We start from the raw sequence: 19,752 nt of genomic DNA, 5'->3' as shown, positions 1-19,752 counted from the left end.
GAATGAATCCAGTGTTGCAAATACTTCTGACAAGCGAATATTTGCTTAGTGAGAATCCATTGTTCATAATGGATTGAGAGGGACATGCAGTGTGAATGCATTTTTATTGCCGTGCCATCTCTCTGCTGTTGTTTCAGTGAGATGAAAGTAGCGTTGTGATAAAAGCCCCAGGTTTCTTAATGCTCTGTGTGGCATTTCCCGTCTTACTGGTAGGTGTTAGTGAAAAAGTGCTTATCATAGGCATTTTTTCATGTTATAAAATATAAAAAAAAATATATGATTTATAAGAACTTGGACAGCAAGAGTTAGGAATACAAACACACTTAAATAAAACCTGAGAAAGTGCACAGGCTTGGCTGAAGACATCCCAGCGCTCTCTGAATGCATTTTGCTTTTCGTCCTCGACTCAAGAGTAATTCTTGGGCACCTCTGTATGTGCAATCTGATCTTCCCTCTCCCGCAGCCGCACAGCTAACAGATGGCAGTCACAACGCGGAGCGCAGGGCGCGCCGCGCACAGCAGAGCCCCGGTGCTGCTTTTGCAGTGCTCGGCTATGGGGGCAGAAGGAGATGCTCTATAGCAAAGCATCGCTCGGAAAAGGCGGTGGTTTTACTGGGCGAAAGTTGTTGGGTTAAACTAATTTCTAAACGTAACTTTAATTGTAGCACGTCAGTTCTAAACACCTTGGAAGCTGAATCCAGCAAACAGCGTAAAGTTGAGCCTTTGGCTGTATTTCTGGTCAATTGTAGTTTGTGCTTTGGGACTTGATTTTTGATTTTCAAGTTTGGGCAAATACTTGTGCTTTTTGTTTCGTGAGCTGACACCTTTCACATAAAAGTCCGCAGTTGTACTTAAATTTCAGCCTGCTATGGCATTACATGCAGTTATTAGCCCTTTGACCAGGGACTCCATGAGCAAAGGGGTATGAAAAAAAAAGAAAGCGAAAACCTGAAATAATTAGTTCACCCTGGCATGATGAGTTGTATCTGTTTCTGTTACAGCTTTCACCAAATTTCGCCCATAATCTGTGAAATATGTTTGGTGATTAGCGAGAGCACTGTCCTTCTGTTTAATGGTTTTCATAACCGCTGAAATGTTTGTGGGTCTTGATATATATATATTTAGACTACAGAATATTTTGAAATGCAGTTAAATAATTTTTTTTTTAATTAATACAATAAAAATGATTGCTTAATTGAGATCTATGTGGGAGATTCAGCTCTAGATGTACCCTACAGAAATTAATCATGCCATCCTCTTCCTTGGATTTCTGAGAGAATAATAGTAAGTGGCAGTCAGGCTATGAAGGTTTCCTTCAGCAAATACCGTGATCATGTCTAGAAAACATTACGTAGCCCGAGCAGAAATTTCGCGACTGAAATTTCCCTGGCCTTTGTTTACATCCCTGGAAGCCAGCTGAAGTTGTAGGATGGATCCAGGCAAGTGCTGAGTGTATGCCAGGAAGGGAGAGGAGGGCAGAATGACAGCTGTATGTCTGAGAGGGCGCTGGACCCGAGTATGATCTTGAAATGGAGTGGGGTTTCTTTACATTCACTTCTGCGCAGCCAGGAAGAGCCCTTGGCCCAGAGTTTGTCATTTGACCGTGAGGCCACACACTCTCTAAATAAAGTAATCTGGGCTGAAAGAAAAGTTTTTTTTAAAAAAAATGTTTACAATATCAGTTTGTTCTTTTGACAGTGGTGACTATACATCATTTTTGAAATAAGGAAATTGCGCTGGAAACATCAGTGCCCATAAAACATTTAGAAGGAAGTTAATCTATCAAAATTAAGTGTAAATAATTTAAAAATCCAACTCTGATATTTCAACTGTGTAAATATATTGAATCTGCAACACACTAGTGAACATGTCATTTTCAAGCACAGCTCTGATTATAAAAAATGTAAATGAAGATATTTGAAGTACAAACCAGGGCAAGCAAGAGGAATATTTTACTCATAAAACTAACAATCACAAAAACAAGAGGTAAGATAAATGGGAGGTGATTATCAGAAAAGCAAGCAACTCCTAGATTTGCCAGCAATTTCATACCTGGTTTGATCAAATATTCAGATTTCATATCACGTAACGGAGAGGAAGGGAGGTTCATTCCCTGCAAAGTGAAATAAAGTAGGATTCGAGTTAGAGTAGCCTGACTGAGGCATCAGAGCAAATGTTTAAGGCTGAAAATACTGGTAGGGATAAGTCCAGCACTGTCTTTTTTCGTCCAGTAGTTCTTGGAGTGCTGTGTGCAAGGCACAGATCTTACTTTGGCACTTGACCATCTGCAGCTGCTTCACTCTAGCCCCTAGTGAGTTAGTGTCCATGAAGCCCATCTTAATGAAGTAGAGGAAAGGGTCTTCAGGAATATAAAAGGTTTACCCTGCTTAGTATGGAGCTGTGTGCAATGTGAAATAGAGAGCAAGTGGTGCATGTGCCGACATTTGAAAAGATCCGTGCTTTAAACAGCCCCATCTAAGAGACTGCGAATCGTGTTTGGAGCTGGCTTGGAGTGCTGAGCGCTGCAGAGCACAGTCAGCTCGCTGCCGGTTGTTCCTATAATAAAAATACTTAGGCCTTTTTACCTATTTATTTCCGCTTCCTTTGAGCTTTGGGTTTACTGGTATGTGAAAGGAAAAAAAAACCCCACAAGCATATGTTTGGTTGCTTAATCAACCTTTTCTCAATCCACACTCGGTGATCTCAGTGAGTCATTACGGCATAATTACAATTTGAGTGTGGTACGCTGTTTGTAGAAAAGTGTCTATTTTTAGCTGAAGAAACACTACAGACCCTGAAAGGAGGAGAAAGAAAAGGAAAAAAAGGAAGGAAGAAAATCTGTAACCAGCAAATCAATGCTATTGTTAACTGATATTACGAGACACCCTGTAGACTTAAAATGCTTGCATTCAGCCACATAAAAACTGCACTGAAAAGAATGCCTACCAGGGGTTAAATTCATATGCCTGCACTGCAGCCTATTTCTGTCAACACTCAGCTCAGGAAATAAACATTTATGCTTTCTGAAATGAAAGTGTATTTTTGAAGACTAGCCGTCAGATATTTTTTGCCCTTCACACTTTCAAATGCTTAGCCTTTTTTGTAAGTTGACTGCAAAGTGCATCAGTTTGCTAGGCAAAAAGGAAAAAAAAAAAATCTTGACAAGTGCCCATGGCATCATTGTCAAGCACACGAGCGTCTAGTAGAAGATGGCAGGAGGATTGGCACAAAACATGCTTCCTTCAAGCTTCTTACCTCAGGGGTACCTGACTCTTGAGAAGCCTTTCAATCCTTCCAAATGACGTTATTGCAAACTGTCATCTGGTTTATTTGGAGTGCGCTGTATCGCGGATAAACATGCTATTTAACTGCAGGTCAAGGTACAGAGTCATTCTGCTAGCAAATGCCTGAGATACATTAAACGGCGTTGACGTGGGGAGGGAGATGGAAAGAGATCAAAGTTGTCACCAATATGGTGCATGCTAAAGGGGAAAAAGGTACACAACATTGTATTTTTAAAAGCCATTATGCAGTTCTACATTTAAAACATTGACCTGCAAGACTCTTAAGGATTAAGGAGCCACACAATGCACAACAAAGTTCAAAACCACACCATCATGCAGCATCTCTGGGCTGTTTGGAAAGAGCTTACAGTTGTGACTGGGAAGACTACCACAGCTCCAGAAGGCTGGGAGTGTATTTAGTCTAATTTGGAGACTTTTTAAAAAATAGTTACATTTTTAAATAGAAAATGTCTGCTTGTCGCAGAACGTGGTTGATCTAGGGGATTCATATAACAAAAGCTCACAGAATCAGAGCACAGTTTGGCATGAAATAAGTATAACCTCCTTCAAATAATTAAAAATAAATCTCTCTATGTAAACACATATGCCTGCATAATCTAGTCTTTTAACTGGGACTTGCTGAACATCTATTAAAAGGGATTGGTGTTACAAGGGACATGCTAGATCCTTCCACATTTTCTGAAAAATCAAAACAAAACAAGAACAGATTAATTACAACTTGATGCAGTTGACATTCCCACGAGGGAAGCCTTTAAAAGTTAAAACATGCTTTCACTGAGCAGGCTTTCAAGGTGAAGTTACTTCGATCAGGAAAAAAATAGTCATGTTTATTTGATTTATTATTGGAGAGCAGAACAGTGTGGTTTATATTTGCAGTTTTTCTATAATGTAAAAGATTTCTTTTTATTTTTTATGTGTCATATAAAAACAATTAGTATATTTACTGCATCAGAATGCGGATTTTTCAAGAGTGCAGGACCATAAATTACAGGCAACATCCCATTTTTCCCCTCACAGGGCACATGTAATTTCCTTTGACTGTGGCACACAATAAATGTTATTGAAGCACAGCATAATTTATTAAAAAAAACCAAACCAACAAACCTGTACTAAAATAGATAAGTAAATAAAGGAAAGAAGTTGGGAGTTTTCAGGAAAAAAAAGAATAGAGAGAGATTGCACGTTAAACTTTTTTTTTAATCAAAACTGCTTTGATTGCTTTTTGCTTAATTAAACTCCTCAGAAGTGTGTGAAACATTGTTATACCTGAAAAATTGTTAAATTTGTAAATCACAGGGACAAAAGGGCTCCACTGCAACTTTAAAGTTTCTATGCACGTAAATGTCAATAGAGTGCCTTCTCCATCATCAGCACTAAATTCACATTGATGCCTCTTTTCTTCTCTGTATTGATCCTTCCATGAGAACGTAGATTTGTATCTGTTAATTAATGCGTCCTGAAACAGCGTTTGTATTAATCAGGCAGATAAGAAAAATTGGATGCCTGCACCCTCATGACAACCGTAAAAGTGCTGGCCCTGATAAAATCGTGGATGGACCTCAATAAAAAAGTTCCTCCTTCCACTCAATAAACTAATCATCCTGCTTTTAATTATTCGGCAGAAAGATGTGTGGAGATTGGAGAATGTGTAAATCTATTTACTAACAGCAGTGTCTGGGAGGGAGAATGGGGCTGTCACAGGACGGTGCTGCAGGCTACGTTCTCTGTCCATCTGCTACTGCAGAAAAACTGGTTCTTGAAAGACGGGAAGGAACAGAAATGTTGAAGCTAATTGAAATCACGAATTCCTCCCTATAACCTTTCAAATGATTATTTCTTCTCCATTTCCCTCTTATTTTAATCATGGATGTGTTATTTTCCATTGTCACCTCTTCAAGGGTTTCCTGTTGTTGTTGGCTCAGTTTTTGCTGGCTTTTTTTTGGAGCTACAGTTCTATCACAAGACTCAAAAGACAGTAAGAGAAAATGAAAACAAATAAGGAGGGGGAGAAAAATGAGAGAGAGAGAGCATGCAGCCAGTTTTATGTTTCATTTTTTATGGATGCCTGGTGGTTTGGATGCGGGGTTTTCTTTTTATTGTATTAGTTTTGCTGCTTAGTGCTTATAGAGAAAATCTTGTTTGGAGTAGATGCCTTGCAGATTTGCTAGCTTATGATATATTCCTTCTTGACTGTAACTCTCGACTTTCAAAACAGAAAAATGCATCTGAGTGTAATTGAACTCCAAAAAGAATGTTCTTACAGCGGGAACCCTGTCAAAGGACATGTAAGCAGCTCCATAAACAACTAAAGGAAAGCCTCAGACATGTCTTAAGACCCTTTAAGAAAAGCTTGACTAATCCCCTTTGATGATTTTATTAAGTACTTGTGCTTGATGGTGCCAACTGGCAAACTACTGCATTTCACCAACAGGCCAGGAAAATCACTTCCTCTCCCATGTTGTTTTGTAGCTCCTAATGTGATTGGGATATTAGCAGTTTGATATAATAAATTAACAGGTACTGTAAACAAGAGTCTGAAAGGGTAAGACAGTAAAGATGTTTGCCCTTAGTGATCCTATTAGGAAAGACAGCGAGGAGGGGAGGCAAAAGTTAAATTCATTAAGAGGCATTTATTAAATTTTTGGTTGCCCTCGGAAAAAGGATGGTGTTACTGCTATTCAGTTGGCACTTTAATATGCCACCCTGTTAGTTCAACAAGTGGTGTAGTGGCAGGAGCCATTACAGAAGCAGTTGGCATCTTTTCTGAGGAGGGCAGGTGTTATTTCTCTTTCCTCTGAGGTTGAAGTTCAAAAAGAATTTCCCTCTTTGTGATAATCACCTTAATTTTATTAAAACAACAAATCTTCTCTTTTAAAAAAAATTTGGGTTTTTTTTTGTCCCCTCTCCTAAATTATCCTTCTTGGTTTATGGTAATGATGAATAGAGTCATGAAATTCCTGTTTCACAGCATCAGGTTTTAGAACTAAGCATGAGTATTTCAGAACAAAGAAGGCATCATGCAAATCGTAGACCGTCACTGCAATACTCCCCAAATTAATACGATTCCTACAGAAAGAGCCTGCAAATTCCAACTTGTCTATAAATTTGTGTGTTCATTAGAAAATGTTTGATTTTATATTGATTTACTTTCCTGTAGTAGGCTGGGGAGGAGAGGCACAAAAGCAGAAGGGAGACTAGAGCACATACATGTTTTATCACAATGTATATTAAAAAAAAAATCAAAAAGAGGAGTAGATTTCTGACCAATCCCAATGTACTTAAATATTTTTTCTGTATTTTATTCCTATTCAGGATTCTCCACTTTGTCTCTAGCTGACCAGATGAGCCTTCTGCAGAGTGCTTGGATGGAGATTTTGATTCTCGGTGTTGTATACCGGTCACTTTCTTTTGAGGATGAGCTCGTATATGCTGAAGATTATATTATGGATGAAGACCAATCCAAATTGGCAGGCCTTCTTGACCTTAATAATGCCATACTGCAGCTGGTAAAGAAATACAAGAGCATGAAGCTGGAGAAAGAAGAGTTTGTCACCCTCAAAGCTATAGCACTTGCTAATTCAGGTTGGCAGAGTGGCATGATGGTTGCTACGTTTTTAATTCCCCCCCCCCCCCCCCTTAATACTTTCTGCATGCTTGTTTTAAACATGGTTCTAGAATAAGGAATGGCTAATCAGACCTTAGTCTAAAAGGCAACAAGCAAAGCAGTTCAAACTAAGAAGAGCTTTCTGGTTCTAAGTGATTGTGGAATATGTTCCTAACGAATTGGAGACTACTGCACTGTATGATTTGGAGTGTATTTTACAGGCAAAGATCCTTTCACATGAATATAGATGTTGTTCTCCTAAATCCATTCCATAATCCAGGCAAGTCTAATCATTGCAATTAAAACGAACAGAAAGGATGCATGAGAATATGCTATATACATTCTCTTTAAAGGCAGCTACTGATTTATTTGACAGGGTGAATTCAGGATAAGGGAGGAAGGGGGAAATTCTTATTTAATCTCACAAGGACCACACCTTACCTTACGGATCCTCTACATTTATGAGGATGCTTCTGCAAAGATTATTACCTGTGCAGCAAGGGTTAAAAAATCTCAGAAAGAATTTTTTTTCTGCATTTGAATTTAAAAGTGCTGAAGCAGTGAATGCTGTCAGATAAGTAAAAATCGTTTGTGCTTTGTTGTTTTTCCTTTTGTGTCTCCTTAATGCTTTATTGTGGTCTTAAGTCCCTTTTAGCATTTGCATAAAGTTCACGATAGATCCCTCTTTAATGACGTGCCGATCATTAGATACCTGTGTGTCAATAACATGCTCTGATGCTATGTTCCATTGACAGTCACACCGTGCCCCTCCATCTGCTTTTGTTTTGACCCTATCTTTGAACTTTATCTTGGTTGCTGGCCAGTAGTTTTCCCTTTAATTACAAGAAGGAAACTGTCAATAAAATCTGTTAAATGGGATGCAATGAGTGGCTTGAATGGGCGGACGGCTATTTGTTCAAATTCTGCAGCATTCAAGGAATTGACAGTTTGTTTTCTGGGGCCATATGTGACGATCAATCTCAGGCTGGGCTCAGCCGCGCTGAAAAATGAAAAACCAGATTGCTTTTGCTTACTTGTGGATGACGACTTGTGATTTGGCGCGGTCCTAGTGAGATGAGACCTTCTGCCCAAATTGCCCCCCTGAGAGCCAGGACGCGTGACTGTTTTTAGAAATAATTTTTTAATTGATTTTGTAATTAACAGTTCATCTACAATATTGATGCATGAATCCTCAGATTGATAGGAGGGAAATTGTTTTCAACAATGAAGTTGTACTTTCCTATTTGTCTTTGTAATGTGATTTAGCACTCTGCATTTTTAATTGGAAATATAATTCAAAAACATGCAAAGCCAAAATGCTTATTAGTTTCTTTGTAAAATATTCTCCACCCCACTAACTCTGTCTTTAGTTTTAGAATATTATCTTATTTCCAGAATAAACAAAATGCTGGAATGCCTCTCAAAGATCAGAATTATTTTTAATTGAAGATTTATTTATAATTTTTGACCGTCGTAAATAGACACTTGAGGATGCTTTGCAGCTACAAGAAGGATTTTTCTCAAAACTATTTATGCTAAGTGAACAGAGCAAGAGAGTTATCTGGAATTAGGAGTCTAAATTGAGAAGATTTTTTGTATTTATTTTGATTCTGTAATTCAAAGACTGAATTAGAAATATTTCTGCAGTTTACTTGATGAAAAGGCTAAGGGGCTAGACTATAGGCATATGGTGTTAAATACCACCCACACCTTTCTGCCACCCTCCCCCCCCCTCCAAAGACATGCAGTGTTTAAGTAATAATAAAAGATACTGCTGCCAAAAAAAGTTTAGTCATACATTGTGCATAGAGTGTATCCAAATCATCTGTAGCTTCATTAACTTCACTGGGAATTACAGCCAGGATAATGTCAGAGATAAATACAATTCAGCATACTAAAATTCAGGGCACATTTAAGTGAGAACGTTTCCTTCCCTCATCTTAAAAGAAATTTTGAAATTGCTGTTTTAAAATTAAGCTATTGCAAGGAGGAGTTAAAAAGCAGCCAGCCATTCATCTTCCCTTGCAACAGAATGTTTTGACTGCTGACATTCAACATTTCAGCTTCAGGTTGTACACCAAACTTCTATCAGCTGTAGCTACGCTAACCTGTAGGTGTAAAATAGCACATCCAGAATTACGGCCCATCAAGTAATATCAGACCCCTAGTGTTTTCAGTTACAAATGCTGCTAAAATTAAAGTAAAATAAAAATTAAAGTAAAATCAAAGTTTCTGTCTTTTCTTATAGACAAAGGCAGAAATAGCTTATTTTCACATACCTATGAACTCAATTAATGTAAACGCAGTTATATCCAAAATAAGAAAGAAAATGCCATTATAAAATCCATCAGTTAGCAATTCACATTTTAATATATTTTGTCGCTACATCTGCTTTACTCTAAAACTTCCACTATTTATTTTTCTGGTTTAAAATATATTAGCCTTTTATAGCTGTAGAGAGAATGGATGAAGTATAATAAGAAATCTTGGGCATTTCAGACATTTTTGCCACATCCACACTGTCTAGAAAGATTCCCAGGTTGCCTCTACTGTAAACAGTAGACAAAGATGGTTTTATAGCTCTGTATCTGTGTTAGTGATTTATGATACAGTGTCATAGTACTTTCCCTGCTGGTGTATAGAAGCAGAAAAAGAAATTGTAGGTTGTCTTCATAGTGATTGTATTTTGTTTAAATAAATACCACAAGCTTTGTTTTGGCCAACAAATCTCAGTATTGTGAGTATTAAAACACCCCAACTGCTAACTGTTCTTTAGGCCCACAGAGTCTATTTGCCCAGTGCTCGAGCTGAGATAATCCTGCCTTTTGGTTTCTAAAAGGCGGGGGGGAGGAGCCATTTTTCAGGAATTTCAAGATTCTCTTGACACCGTTATCAAATGTTCCCTTTGCAGGGATGGCCAATGCCACACCACTTCTATAAATTTCCAAAATGCAAGAAGTAGCAACCTTGTACATTGTCACGGATTTCAAACAGCGTGCATATAGCACCTGAAAAGTTTCAGTACGTATATAAGAACACAAATGTCCTATAGGCATTTCAGTCCTGCGTATGTTAAAGCCTATACAGGCACAATTTCAACAGTTAGGTTTAACTTGTAGCGCTTAATACGGAATTTATCGTGTTAGTTTTAAACATCTGCATCGATTCGATGGCAATTAATACAGCCTTTATGCTCGAACTCCAGAGAAGTCCCTCTCACCACGGCGCTGCCCTTGTCCCGTCAGGATCACGAGTTCCTTCCGTCTTTCTTTACCTTCTCTACACAAAAGCAAGGAGGTACCTCGAAGCTGCAGGATGCAACTGCCCTGCGTTCCACCTCACGCCGCCCAAATGAAGCGAGCTGGCACCAATGAGCACTTTGTTTACCCACGCAGAAAATCAACTTTGAATGGTTTCCAAAACATGCATGTACCAATTACTTCCTCTTGTGTAAGGGAAGGTGAAATATTTACAGGATATGTTTGAAGTGTACGCAAGTGCACACGCGCACAACGTGAACACTCCAACACACAAAAGACGACCCGCTCGTTTCTCTTGTATGAGAAAATGCTTGCGTGTATCGATTAGGTAATACTAAACAGGGAGCTGCAGGTGAGCAGTTTTTTGAAATTGCCTAATCGGTAAGGACTGAATTGTGCCTTCAGGCCAAATGTTGCAGAAGAGCTTAGGAGTCAGGACTGAGACCAGATTTTTAGGAGAAACTCACTTCCCATCTAAGATCTAACATAAGGAACTAGAGTGTCAAAAAACATTAGCGCATTTGAAAATCTGATCCCTGTGTATCTGCCTAATAGGCTGCTGGCATCTTGAAAAATCTGACCTAAATGTAGATGCTAGGCACTTAAATGTATAACCCTGTGCACTGTTGAAAATTTAATCTTAAACGCTAATACTAGCTGTCTAGCCTTGTACCAGCAGAAGAAAAGGAAAAAAGGACCTCCATTCGCCGTCACAATTGCTGGTCTCTCCTCTTAACTCTCCTAAAAAAATCCCAGCACCCTTTCAGTACCGAAGGAGTGAGAACCAAGAAGTATCTTGTGCGTTTTAGCATACTGAAGCACAGATCAACATTAATGCCAGTAAAGTTACCCGATCATTTGTCGTGGTAAAAAAATTAGTTCCTTCTTACAAGTTATTTAGCTTTCCAGCCAGAGCACTAGACTATCACCATTAAATAATATTATCATAATAAAAATCAATTGGTAGAACCCTATAAATCACATATGCCTCAGGACATCATCTTTATTCCCAGTATAGACTGTGGCTTATCTTTTGTCTGAACGTACTATATTTAGTTTCTAACAATGTCAGTTTTTTCATTTTACTTTATGTGGTCATCTTGTTGATGTTAGAATTCATGATTTAAAATTTATCTATTGTGAATAGGTATATATAAAGAATACATACGCACCCGTGTGTTATTGGTATGTTACCTATGTTTCTTTTGCTGAATATATATAGCAAGGTTTGTTAACCCTTTCATGTAATTTTGTATAGAGAGTGGTACAGCATAGAAACAAAGTTTTAGAAAAGGAAGTTGCCACTATAGTCAGAGTTTTTGTGTTGCTTGAACGCAGTTTCTTCCTCATCCTCATATTCCATTTTCATGTAATCAAATAGATGCACCCACAATTCCTAGAGAAAATAAATAACTCTGCTACCATTTGCTTAATAATAACATTAAGCAAATGGTAGCAGAGTTAATTAATAGTTTAATTTTTGTAATTCTTTTTTCTTTTTCTGGCAGTCGGTCTAGTAACTGAATAACTTTGAGATATTCCTCACTTAGTTATGCAGCAGGTAGATACTATTTATGTGTTAGCAGCCTGGGACTCACGAAGGGCTAGAAGCGAGGCCAGCCCAGTGGCAGGCAGGAGGGCGGATTCCTGCCCCGGGTTCTTACTGCTGGGGCAGGACTGTAAGGGGAGCACTGTGCCGCGCCTGCCCAGGGCCAGCTCTGTGTTGACAGGAGGATTTTCTGGGTAGGAAGGCAACGGTATGGACCGCTGTGTCACCAGTGCAATCGCTAGTCCTCACTGTTATTCATCCTGCTCTTCCACAGCACTGAACTAGTAGCTCTCAATGGTATTTATGGCAATTACTTATATCTCATAGTGGATAAAAAGGGTTTTGAAGCACTCATTCAACATTTTCTTTTCTTTGGTATCTTATCCCCCCAGCTCTATCATTCAAATTCTCCTTTTCTGGAGTTTTAGTAGCCTTATTGAGTAGGTACTCGAACCAGTTCATAGTGTGCAATTTGTTCTGCACTGCGGAAATATTCCTTTATTTATCGCCCTCGCTACCTATCCTAATGGAAAGTAAGCCATTTCAGGAATGAAAAAAAGGTGGTTTACTATGTTTTAACTTATCTTATGCCCATGGTTTTAGTTCACTGCTAATCCAGTTAACCCCTGAAATAAATAGGCATATTCTGTGAAATAATTTCTTTTCTTGCTACATCTTAATCTCCTGCTGTGTTTCTAAAAAACTGTTTTTGAGGTTTCAGTTTTCATGTCTCTCCTTAAAAGTAGGCCAGATCAGTGCAATCCAGACTAAGACCTTGTTCACTAAAATCAATAATACAAGCCTTTGTTTTACTTTTTTGGTTTCCACAGCCTAAATTCCTATGGACAAGGGATTCTTAATTTATTCCTCTTTAATTTCCAACATATAGTCCAATTGCAGTGTCTGTTTCCAATAGAATAATCCAGAGGTCAGATAATTTTTTCCATATTCTTTTGCAAGGGAAAATACTCTGTTTGTCTATGTGCTTGTCTCTCAGCCTAACCATGCAGATGACAGCAAATAGTTCTGTTCAGGAAAAACAGGCAAATAGATGGTCAAAATTAAGTATATTTGTTGACCCTACACAGGGGTACTAAAGTAACTGTCCGGGGCAATTTCAGTTCTAGACTGGAAAAGGATGGGAATTCTTGCTGAGCGACGGAACTGAGAACCTAGATTGATTTGCTATTGACAATTTCCATGGGTTGCTTCTGTCTTAAAGCAATATGCTTTTCAAAATGGCACTCCGTTGTGTTTCTCATAAAAATTATATAGAATGACAATGTGGGCAAGCACTGTGCAAAAATGGAAGTTTCCCTGTGTAAATCTGGCACACATTTCAGGCAGGAAAGGAAGGGGTTCTGCAATTCTGAGAACAGTTCACCCATCAGTAAACACTGCAGTGTTTTTATGGGGTTTTTATATTGGCAGTACAATCTAGAAAATAAATGCCTCTTGTTTGAGTCATAATCCAGATTAGGATTTTGTTGTCTTTATGTACAGCTAAAACAGTTTTGCCTGCTGTCCTTACTCTTCATCCCATTCGGTTCTTCCAGGATCCCACAGCCTTCTAAACTGATTTATCTGGTTTGGGTTTGTGAACTGCTCAGCTACCTGGAATCACAAACGTCACAGCGATTGCTATCTTTCAAGTACTTGTTGATATTTGCCTCTCTGATGTGCTTTATCAGCATCTTAATGTGTACGTTCGCATACTCCTTGCTGCTTGATTCACTATAATAATTTTTTCCTCTATGCTGCCTGAATTTTCTGATGTGAAAAAATACTTCATTTGAGACCCCTGAGTTTCTACCACTTCTTCGTGACGTTATATACAAAATACATACATACCAGCCTTTAACTTCCCTCAGAGCAGTATTTTGAGAGGTCTTCTTGCCCTCAGTTCAGGTGCTTTCCTGGGTGGCTGGATGTTTGCTTGCTGCATTTGAGATGAAGCTTGAATTTTAAACAAGGTAGATTGTAATCTGAATTTCTGTCTGGACCTTGTGGTGTTTTTCTTGGACGAGAACTCTAATTTTCTCCTATTTCTGCACAATGATACAATCAATCGGCTGATCAGAAGAGGTACAATTCCATTTTCCCACCCCGTAATGGTGAAATAAAGATTTGCAAGGATAAAACAAGATTCTCAAAGCAGAGCTCAGTGAGTCACTGTCCTCATTTGTTGATCTCACTCTCTCCCATCGCAGCACTGATCGATAACAACTTTTCCCCCTTCTAGACTGAAAGCCCATGTTCTCAGCGGCGCGTTGTATCAACAAGTCTTGTGTTTGTCTGTTGAGCTCTTCAGTTGCACCAGCCAGGGATCCATTTCTTTGCAGGGCACGTAAGAACAAATCCTGCTTGCTTTCAGATGACAACACTTTCAGATTACCCTGTTTAATTTCATTCTTTATATAGGCACTGATTTTTAAGTGTGTTACATCTGGGTATAGGCTTCCCCTGGATGTAACCTGTGTAGGATATAATTGTAAATTATCCAGACTGTCTACAAAGCCACTTCAAAAAAAAAAAAAAAAAAAAAAGTTATCATTTCTAGGGTTATTCTTGGTATAGGAAGAACATTCAAAATCTTTGTACCTAACTTACAATTCCATTTCATATTGTTTGTGGAATTATGTCTTTGTTTCCAGGTTGTCACATAGACTCTGCGTTTCCTTAAATTATAGTGGTTCCTGTTGACGTTGCCCTCTTATTAACGAGGATTGGGTTTATCGGCAAGAAGTTAACCTGCTCTGAATTCACTTCTACATCTGCCAGTCTGTAGTTACTGAAAAGATTTTCTTTTCTTTTATTTTGCCTCCTCTTTTCCCCTTGGCTAGTTCAGCGTTTTCAACCATTTTCCTTCTTTTCAAAGGCTTATGCCTGAGGGATTAAGATCTACATTCGTTTAATATCGGGAATAAAGTGGAAGTTCCAGACTGCAAGGCTAAAACTTGAAGAAGGATCTTTGTAGAGATTAATATTTTCCTGAGCAACCTGTGAGCTGAATCATGGTCTAATTAAATAGCACAGAGTTTGCATTTAAACACTAGCAGACCCTAGAATGAGTAAAGTTGAAATAAGTTTGAATCTTTTCTGTGAATGGGAAGTTAAATTATCATAGTGATTTGATTAAATAATTTTGAAATCTTTTGAGCTAAATCACCATTTTAAAAGAACAGTTTGAAGCTTTAATCACTGTTCAGAAGTGCCCCTCTGCTATTTTTTCTTACCCCGTTTCCCGTAACAAAATCTGTTTCCCAAGCCACAGCTTCCTAAGCTGCTCCATGAACCACCATTTGGCAGCAGAGTGCTTGCATCAGGCCAGTGGAGAGCTGGCTGGTCACGTTCTTCCCAGCTGCTAAATTGATTTCAAAGACAGCAACAAATACATTAAATGCTTTACTAGTATTACTTTTCCCTGTAAGCAATTGCTCTGTTTACCGGAGAGATGGTATACAATCACCCCTGCAGGGAGAGGATAAGGTCCCTTGTTTTAAGATGTCCACACAGTGGAAGAATTTGAGAGCATGGAGTGTAACAGCCGTATCAGAGGGCAGGTTTTGATTCACCTTCCGTTCTTGTGTTTTCTGGGGGTGCTCTCGTCCTCTTTTCCCTCCTCACTCAGCTTCTGTGTAAGAAATATGTAGAGCATATATATTGCTAACACTGCCGGCCAAATTGCTCTCCAAACTGCAGGGCTGAAGATCTCAGGGAAGTTTCATCTTTGTGCAAAAAATAATACATTAAGTCTGGACTCCATCCCTGTATTTGCAAGTTCAAACACGGTCACAGTTACAAATGCTGATTCTGGGAAAAATCGGACCAGTTTTGCAGAGAGTTAAAAACTAAACATTTATAGTCACATTCTCCAGAAAGACCTGTGTCTCTACGCAGTATGGTGTAAAAAAAGATTCACAAGAACTTGGCAAGACTTTGACTTGCCAAGCATTTTGCTGCTGCTAAAATGCTCCTGTCTGGTTCCCCAGCAAATCTGGCCCTGGCACCGTGGGTCTGGGGAGAGGAGGAAAAAGATGTGTAATTTCTGCACAAACTGTGCATGGTCTATAGGAAAATTATCTGGAGTAGCGCATCGTGTGTTCTACAGCACAACAGTGAATATCCAAGGACTTGCTAAAGGGTCAGGGAGTAAAGACGATGATAAGCCCGGTGGTTGGACACTGTGCTTAACGTCAGGCACGTTTGTATGCGTGTGTGAGCATGCCTGTATCGATAACATCTGTTTGTAGGACACAGAATTCCGGGATTTTCTCTTACTGACACAGAATTATTTAATAGAATTGCCATATTAGAAAACTATCAAAATGTATGGATTTGGGGAATGGCCTCACATTAATTGGAACTAAATTTTGCTAGAGGTAATATTTCCCTGTCATCATTTCTAAAATGTTGGAGTTTTCTTTTTCCCTAGGACAGATATTTTTGCATATCGCCACTTTCAGCACAGTGCACCTTGATGTGCAGTATCCCATCCCTGCAGCCTGTGTCTTAACTGCATGCTTCTTAGAGCATGTATTCGCTAAGACTCCAAATTATTAAACATGTAAAATTCCCATAGGACTCCATTATGTGTAATTAACAGATAAACTGTCATCAGAATCAATAAAACGTGCTAAATGATCCAAACTTGTATATAATTAAGTGTCTGTTTTAGAGCAGGAGCTGTAACTTTTTTTTTTTTTCTTTTCAATTTCCACATTTGTTTTGACAATAGAAGCTGGAACATTTTTGTTAACCTGTTACTTACTGGTTTGTGTTTTGGTTTACATGTTTGTGTTTGAAAAGAGAGAGGTATTTACTATCTGGCCTAATTATCTGAGGAAATAGTTGCACGTCAGCTTTTAGGAAATGAATCTTAGATGCATTTTAATTCTCTGAATGTAATTCAGGCATTTGAAGCACGTGCAAAATTTGATGTTGTTATCATCAACAAGGTAAAACATAAGGCTCTGTCAAAATAGTGATCCAGGGCATCAGACTGCTTAATACAGTGCCTGGATACGATGATAGAACTGGGTTCTTCACCATCCAACTCCCTGGAGCTTTGCCTGGAAACAGGAGCTTTATTCCAAACCCCAAAATTAAGATGCAAAGCAGTGTTGTACTAACTAGAGTTTTCAAGGATGTACTTTAATAATGCCATGTCCCAGTTTCACCCCAGCTTGCACAGTGTAGCCTATCCCTAGGTCTTGTACCCCCTCGCAGCACTTATATGGTGTTTTATTGGCTCTGGAAGGCTGTGGACCCTCCAAAATTTGGTAGATGATAGGGGCTGTTTGGTGGCCTCCTACACTCCTATGACTTCTTCCTTACTTGCATTCACCTCACTTTGGACCACATCAGGGTATTTTTGGCATTTATGACTACATAAAAGTCAGAGAATTAGGGCTGCTCGTCCAAAGTCATCTCAGCACGGTCCAGTAACCGCATGCTCTCAGGGACATCTTCCCTTTCTGTATCTATGCCGTTGAAGGTTTTACAGTTATTTCAGTTAGATCTCTTCTTTTTATTTCACACTTCCATTGCTTTAATCTTTCCGGGTCATGTAGCAGTTTAGTTTGGTTCCTCGTGTGTGTTCTGTCTAGGCTTGTCACTCAACACTTACACCACCAAAACATCTCACCTGGAAAGGTACAGGGCAAGGTGCTTGCTTTGAGTGATTTAGAAAAAAAGCAAAACCCCAACAATACCAAGATAAACCACCCTCTGAGTGGGTGAGAGAGAAAGATTACACCTTGTAGGAGATGTTAGCTTCACAGAGCAAAAGCTGTTCAGGAACATATTAAGTTGTTGCCTGTCTAAATGTGCCCGAGGGAGAAAAAAATTGCTAAACCCATCAGGAAATCACATCAAACCCGCTTTTCCCTTGTGTCAGTGCAGTGGTCCTAATCCTGCGATTAGCGTCCCTGAGCAGTGGGTAACGACCATGGCTTCCAACTCCGCAGCCTTGGGACCTGACACAGAATTTTACCGAGCTTTTCCATAGTAGGGCAGTCACTCTTGCTTCCCTGATAAAACACAGGCCTCCATTCATACAGCCCTTTGGCACCGTCATTTCTTCAAAGCAGTGACTGTGAGAGACCGTTTATGGAGCAGCGAGGGTGACCGTTGGACTGGTTGAGGAGGATGAGGAGAAGGATTACTGACACAAGAGTTAATTAGAAATTTGTAGTTGCACAGGGGTTCCAGACATTTTCCTGAAGGTCAATATAGAAATTATCTTCCTTCTTTGTGAAGGAGGATGGACAGAACCAGTGAAAGCGTTGTGCAGCCATCGAGTTACCTGACTGCTGGCACACCAAACTGAACCCTCCTGTTGCTCCTTTGTTTTGCAGACTCGATGCACATAGAGGATGTTGAGGCAGTGCAGAAACTTCAGGACGTCTTACATGAGGCTCTGCAGGATTATGAGGCCGGGCAGCACATGGAAGACCCACGTCGCGCAGGCAAGATGTTGATGACTCTCCCGCTTCTGAGGCAAACCTCCACCAAGGCAGTGCAGCATTTCTACAACATCAAACTGGAAGGCAAAGTCCCCATGCACAAACTTTTTTTGGAAATGCTGGAGGCCAAGGTCTGACTAAAGCATCATGGGCTTTCCCATCATGCACGTTTTAAAAAAAAAAAAAAAAAAAGGGAAAATAAACAGGATAATAATGGCAAAGCAACTTAGTGTTTAATTAAGGAAAAAATGACTGCACTGATATTTAGCAGCAAGACTGTGAAGCAGCTTTCAACTTTTTCTTCTGTGTCTTTCTGATACAGTTTTCCTTTTCCTTTTCCTTTTCTCTCTTTTCCTTTCTGTTCTTTCCTTTCCTTTTTCCTTTTCTCTTTTTTCTTTGCTGCTGAACTTTTTAAAAGAGGTCTCTAATTGAAGAGAGATGGAAGCCAGGCCTGCCAAAGGATGGAAATCCATAATATGGATGCCAGTGAACTTATTATGAACCATAATGTCCCCAATGACAAAGGAATCAAAGAGAGAACCACCGTACCTAGCAGTACAGTACAACACGATGAACTGACTGAATGCAGTATTAGATTTCATAGGAGCAGTCTCTAATTAGACGACTAAGCGACGATGCATCGGCTGCTTCTTATCATTGCATTTTCCATCTAGATCAGTTACAGCCATTTGATTCCTTAATTGTTTTTTCAAGTCTTCCAGATATTTCTTAGGTTAGCTACAATGTAACTTTTTCAGGGAATAGTTTAAGCTTTATTCATTCATGCAATACTAAAGAGAAAGAAATACTGCATTTTTGTGCTGGCTTGAACAATGATGAACAATAATGAAGGACAAATGAATCCTGAAGGAAGATTTTTTTAAATGTTTTGTTTCTTCTTACTAACGGAGATTTTTTTGTACCAGCTTTACCAGTTTTCAGCCATTTATTAATGTGGGAATTTATCTTACTAAAGCAATAGTTGAAGGGAAGGTGCATATTATCACGGATGCAATTTATGTTGTGTGCCAGTCTGGTCCAAAACATCCAGTTTCTTAACATGAGCTCCAGTTTATGACTAAATGTTCACTGACTCAAAGGATTAGATTACACCTACAGTATATCCGAGTAGTCTAACATATAAATACTCCATGTCAAATACCAATCTGTAACGGTGTTAGGAGACAGCGGCTGTACAAAGGTATAGTTGCTACGTGATTTCTAACTGCTTCAGTTGCAAATGAACGAGATACTGCCTGTTTGCAAAATTATAACCTCACACGCAGAAAAACCCTATGAACCAATAGTAGCTTAGAGGCAATAAGGCAAATGCCGACGTTTGCAAAATTAAGAAATCCGAGTAGTAGACTTCTGACCAAATTGAAGAATTTAACACTTCTATACCTTATTTATTGATTTAGATTTCCTTTTGTAAATGGCAATCTTTAACAAGTAGCTAAACCAGTATATGTGCTTTTCAACCAGTATTGTCACAGCATGAAAGTCAGTCAGTTTCAAGACTGTTACGAGGTGTAATCTAATGTATAAACCGATTAGATGCCCCCAG

General features: G+C 39.0%; 1 protein-coding gene across 1 annotated transcript in view; it reads left to right on the top strand.

Annotated features, from left to right (window-relative positions):
• LOC104619201 (estrogen-related receptor gamma) overlaps positions 1 to 18,878 on the top strand; it is a gene marked incomplete at its 5' end in the record, with an annotated part of 50,876 nt that extends 31,998 nt beyond the window's left edge. The window contains 2 exons of the mRNA XM_010284992.1: positions 6,618 to 6,887; positions 18,078 to 18,878. Coding sequence (XP_010283294.1) covers positions 6,618 to 6,887; positions 18,078 to 18,322 — 515 coding nt within the window. The remainder of the gene's footprint in view (positions 1 to 6,617; positions 6,888 to 18,077) is intronic.
• Between the last annotated feature and the right edge of the window lie 874 nt (positions 18,879 to 19,752).

This window comes from Phaethon lepturus, unplaced genomic scaffold (genome assembly GCF_000687285.1).
Source record: "Phaethon lepturus isolate BGI_N335 unplaced genomic scaffold, ASM68728v1 scaffold18804, whole genome shotgun sequence".
NCBI classification, from domain to species: domain Eukaryota; kingdom Metazoa; phylum Chordata; class Aves; order Phaethontiformes; family Phaethontidae; genus Phaethon; species Phaethon lepturus.
The sequence above is the reverse complement of the archived record's forward strand: the minus strand, read 5'-3'. Positions and strand labels throughout refer to the sequence as shown.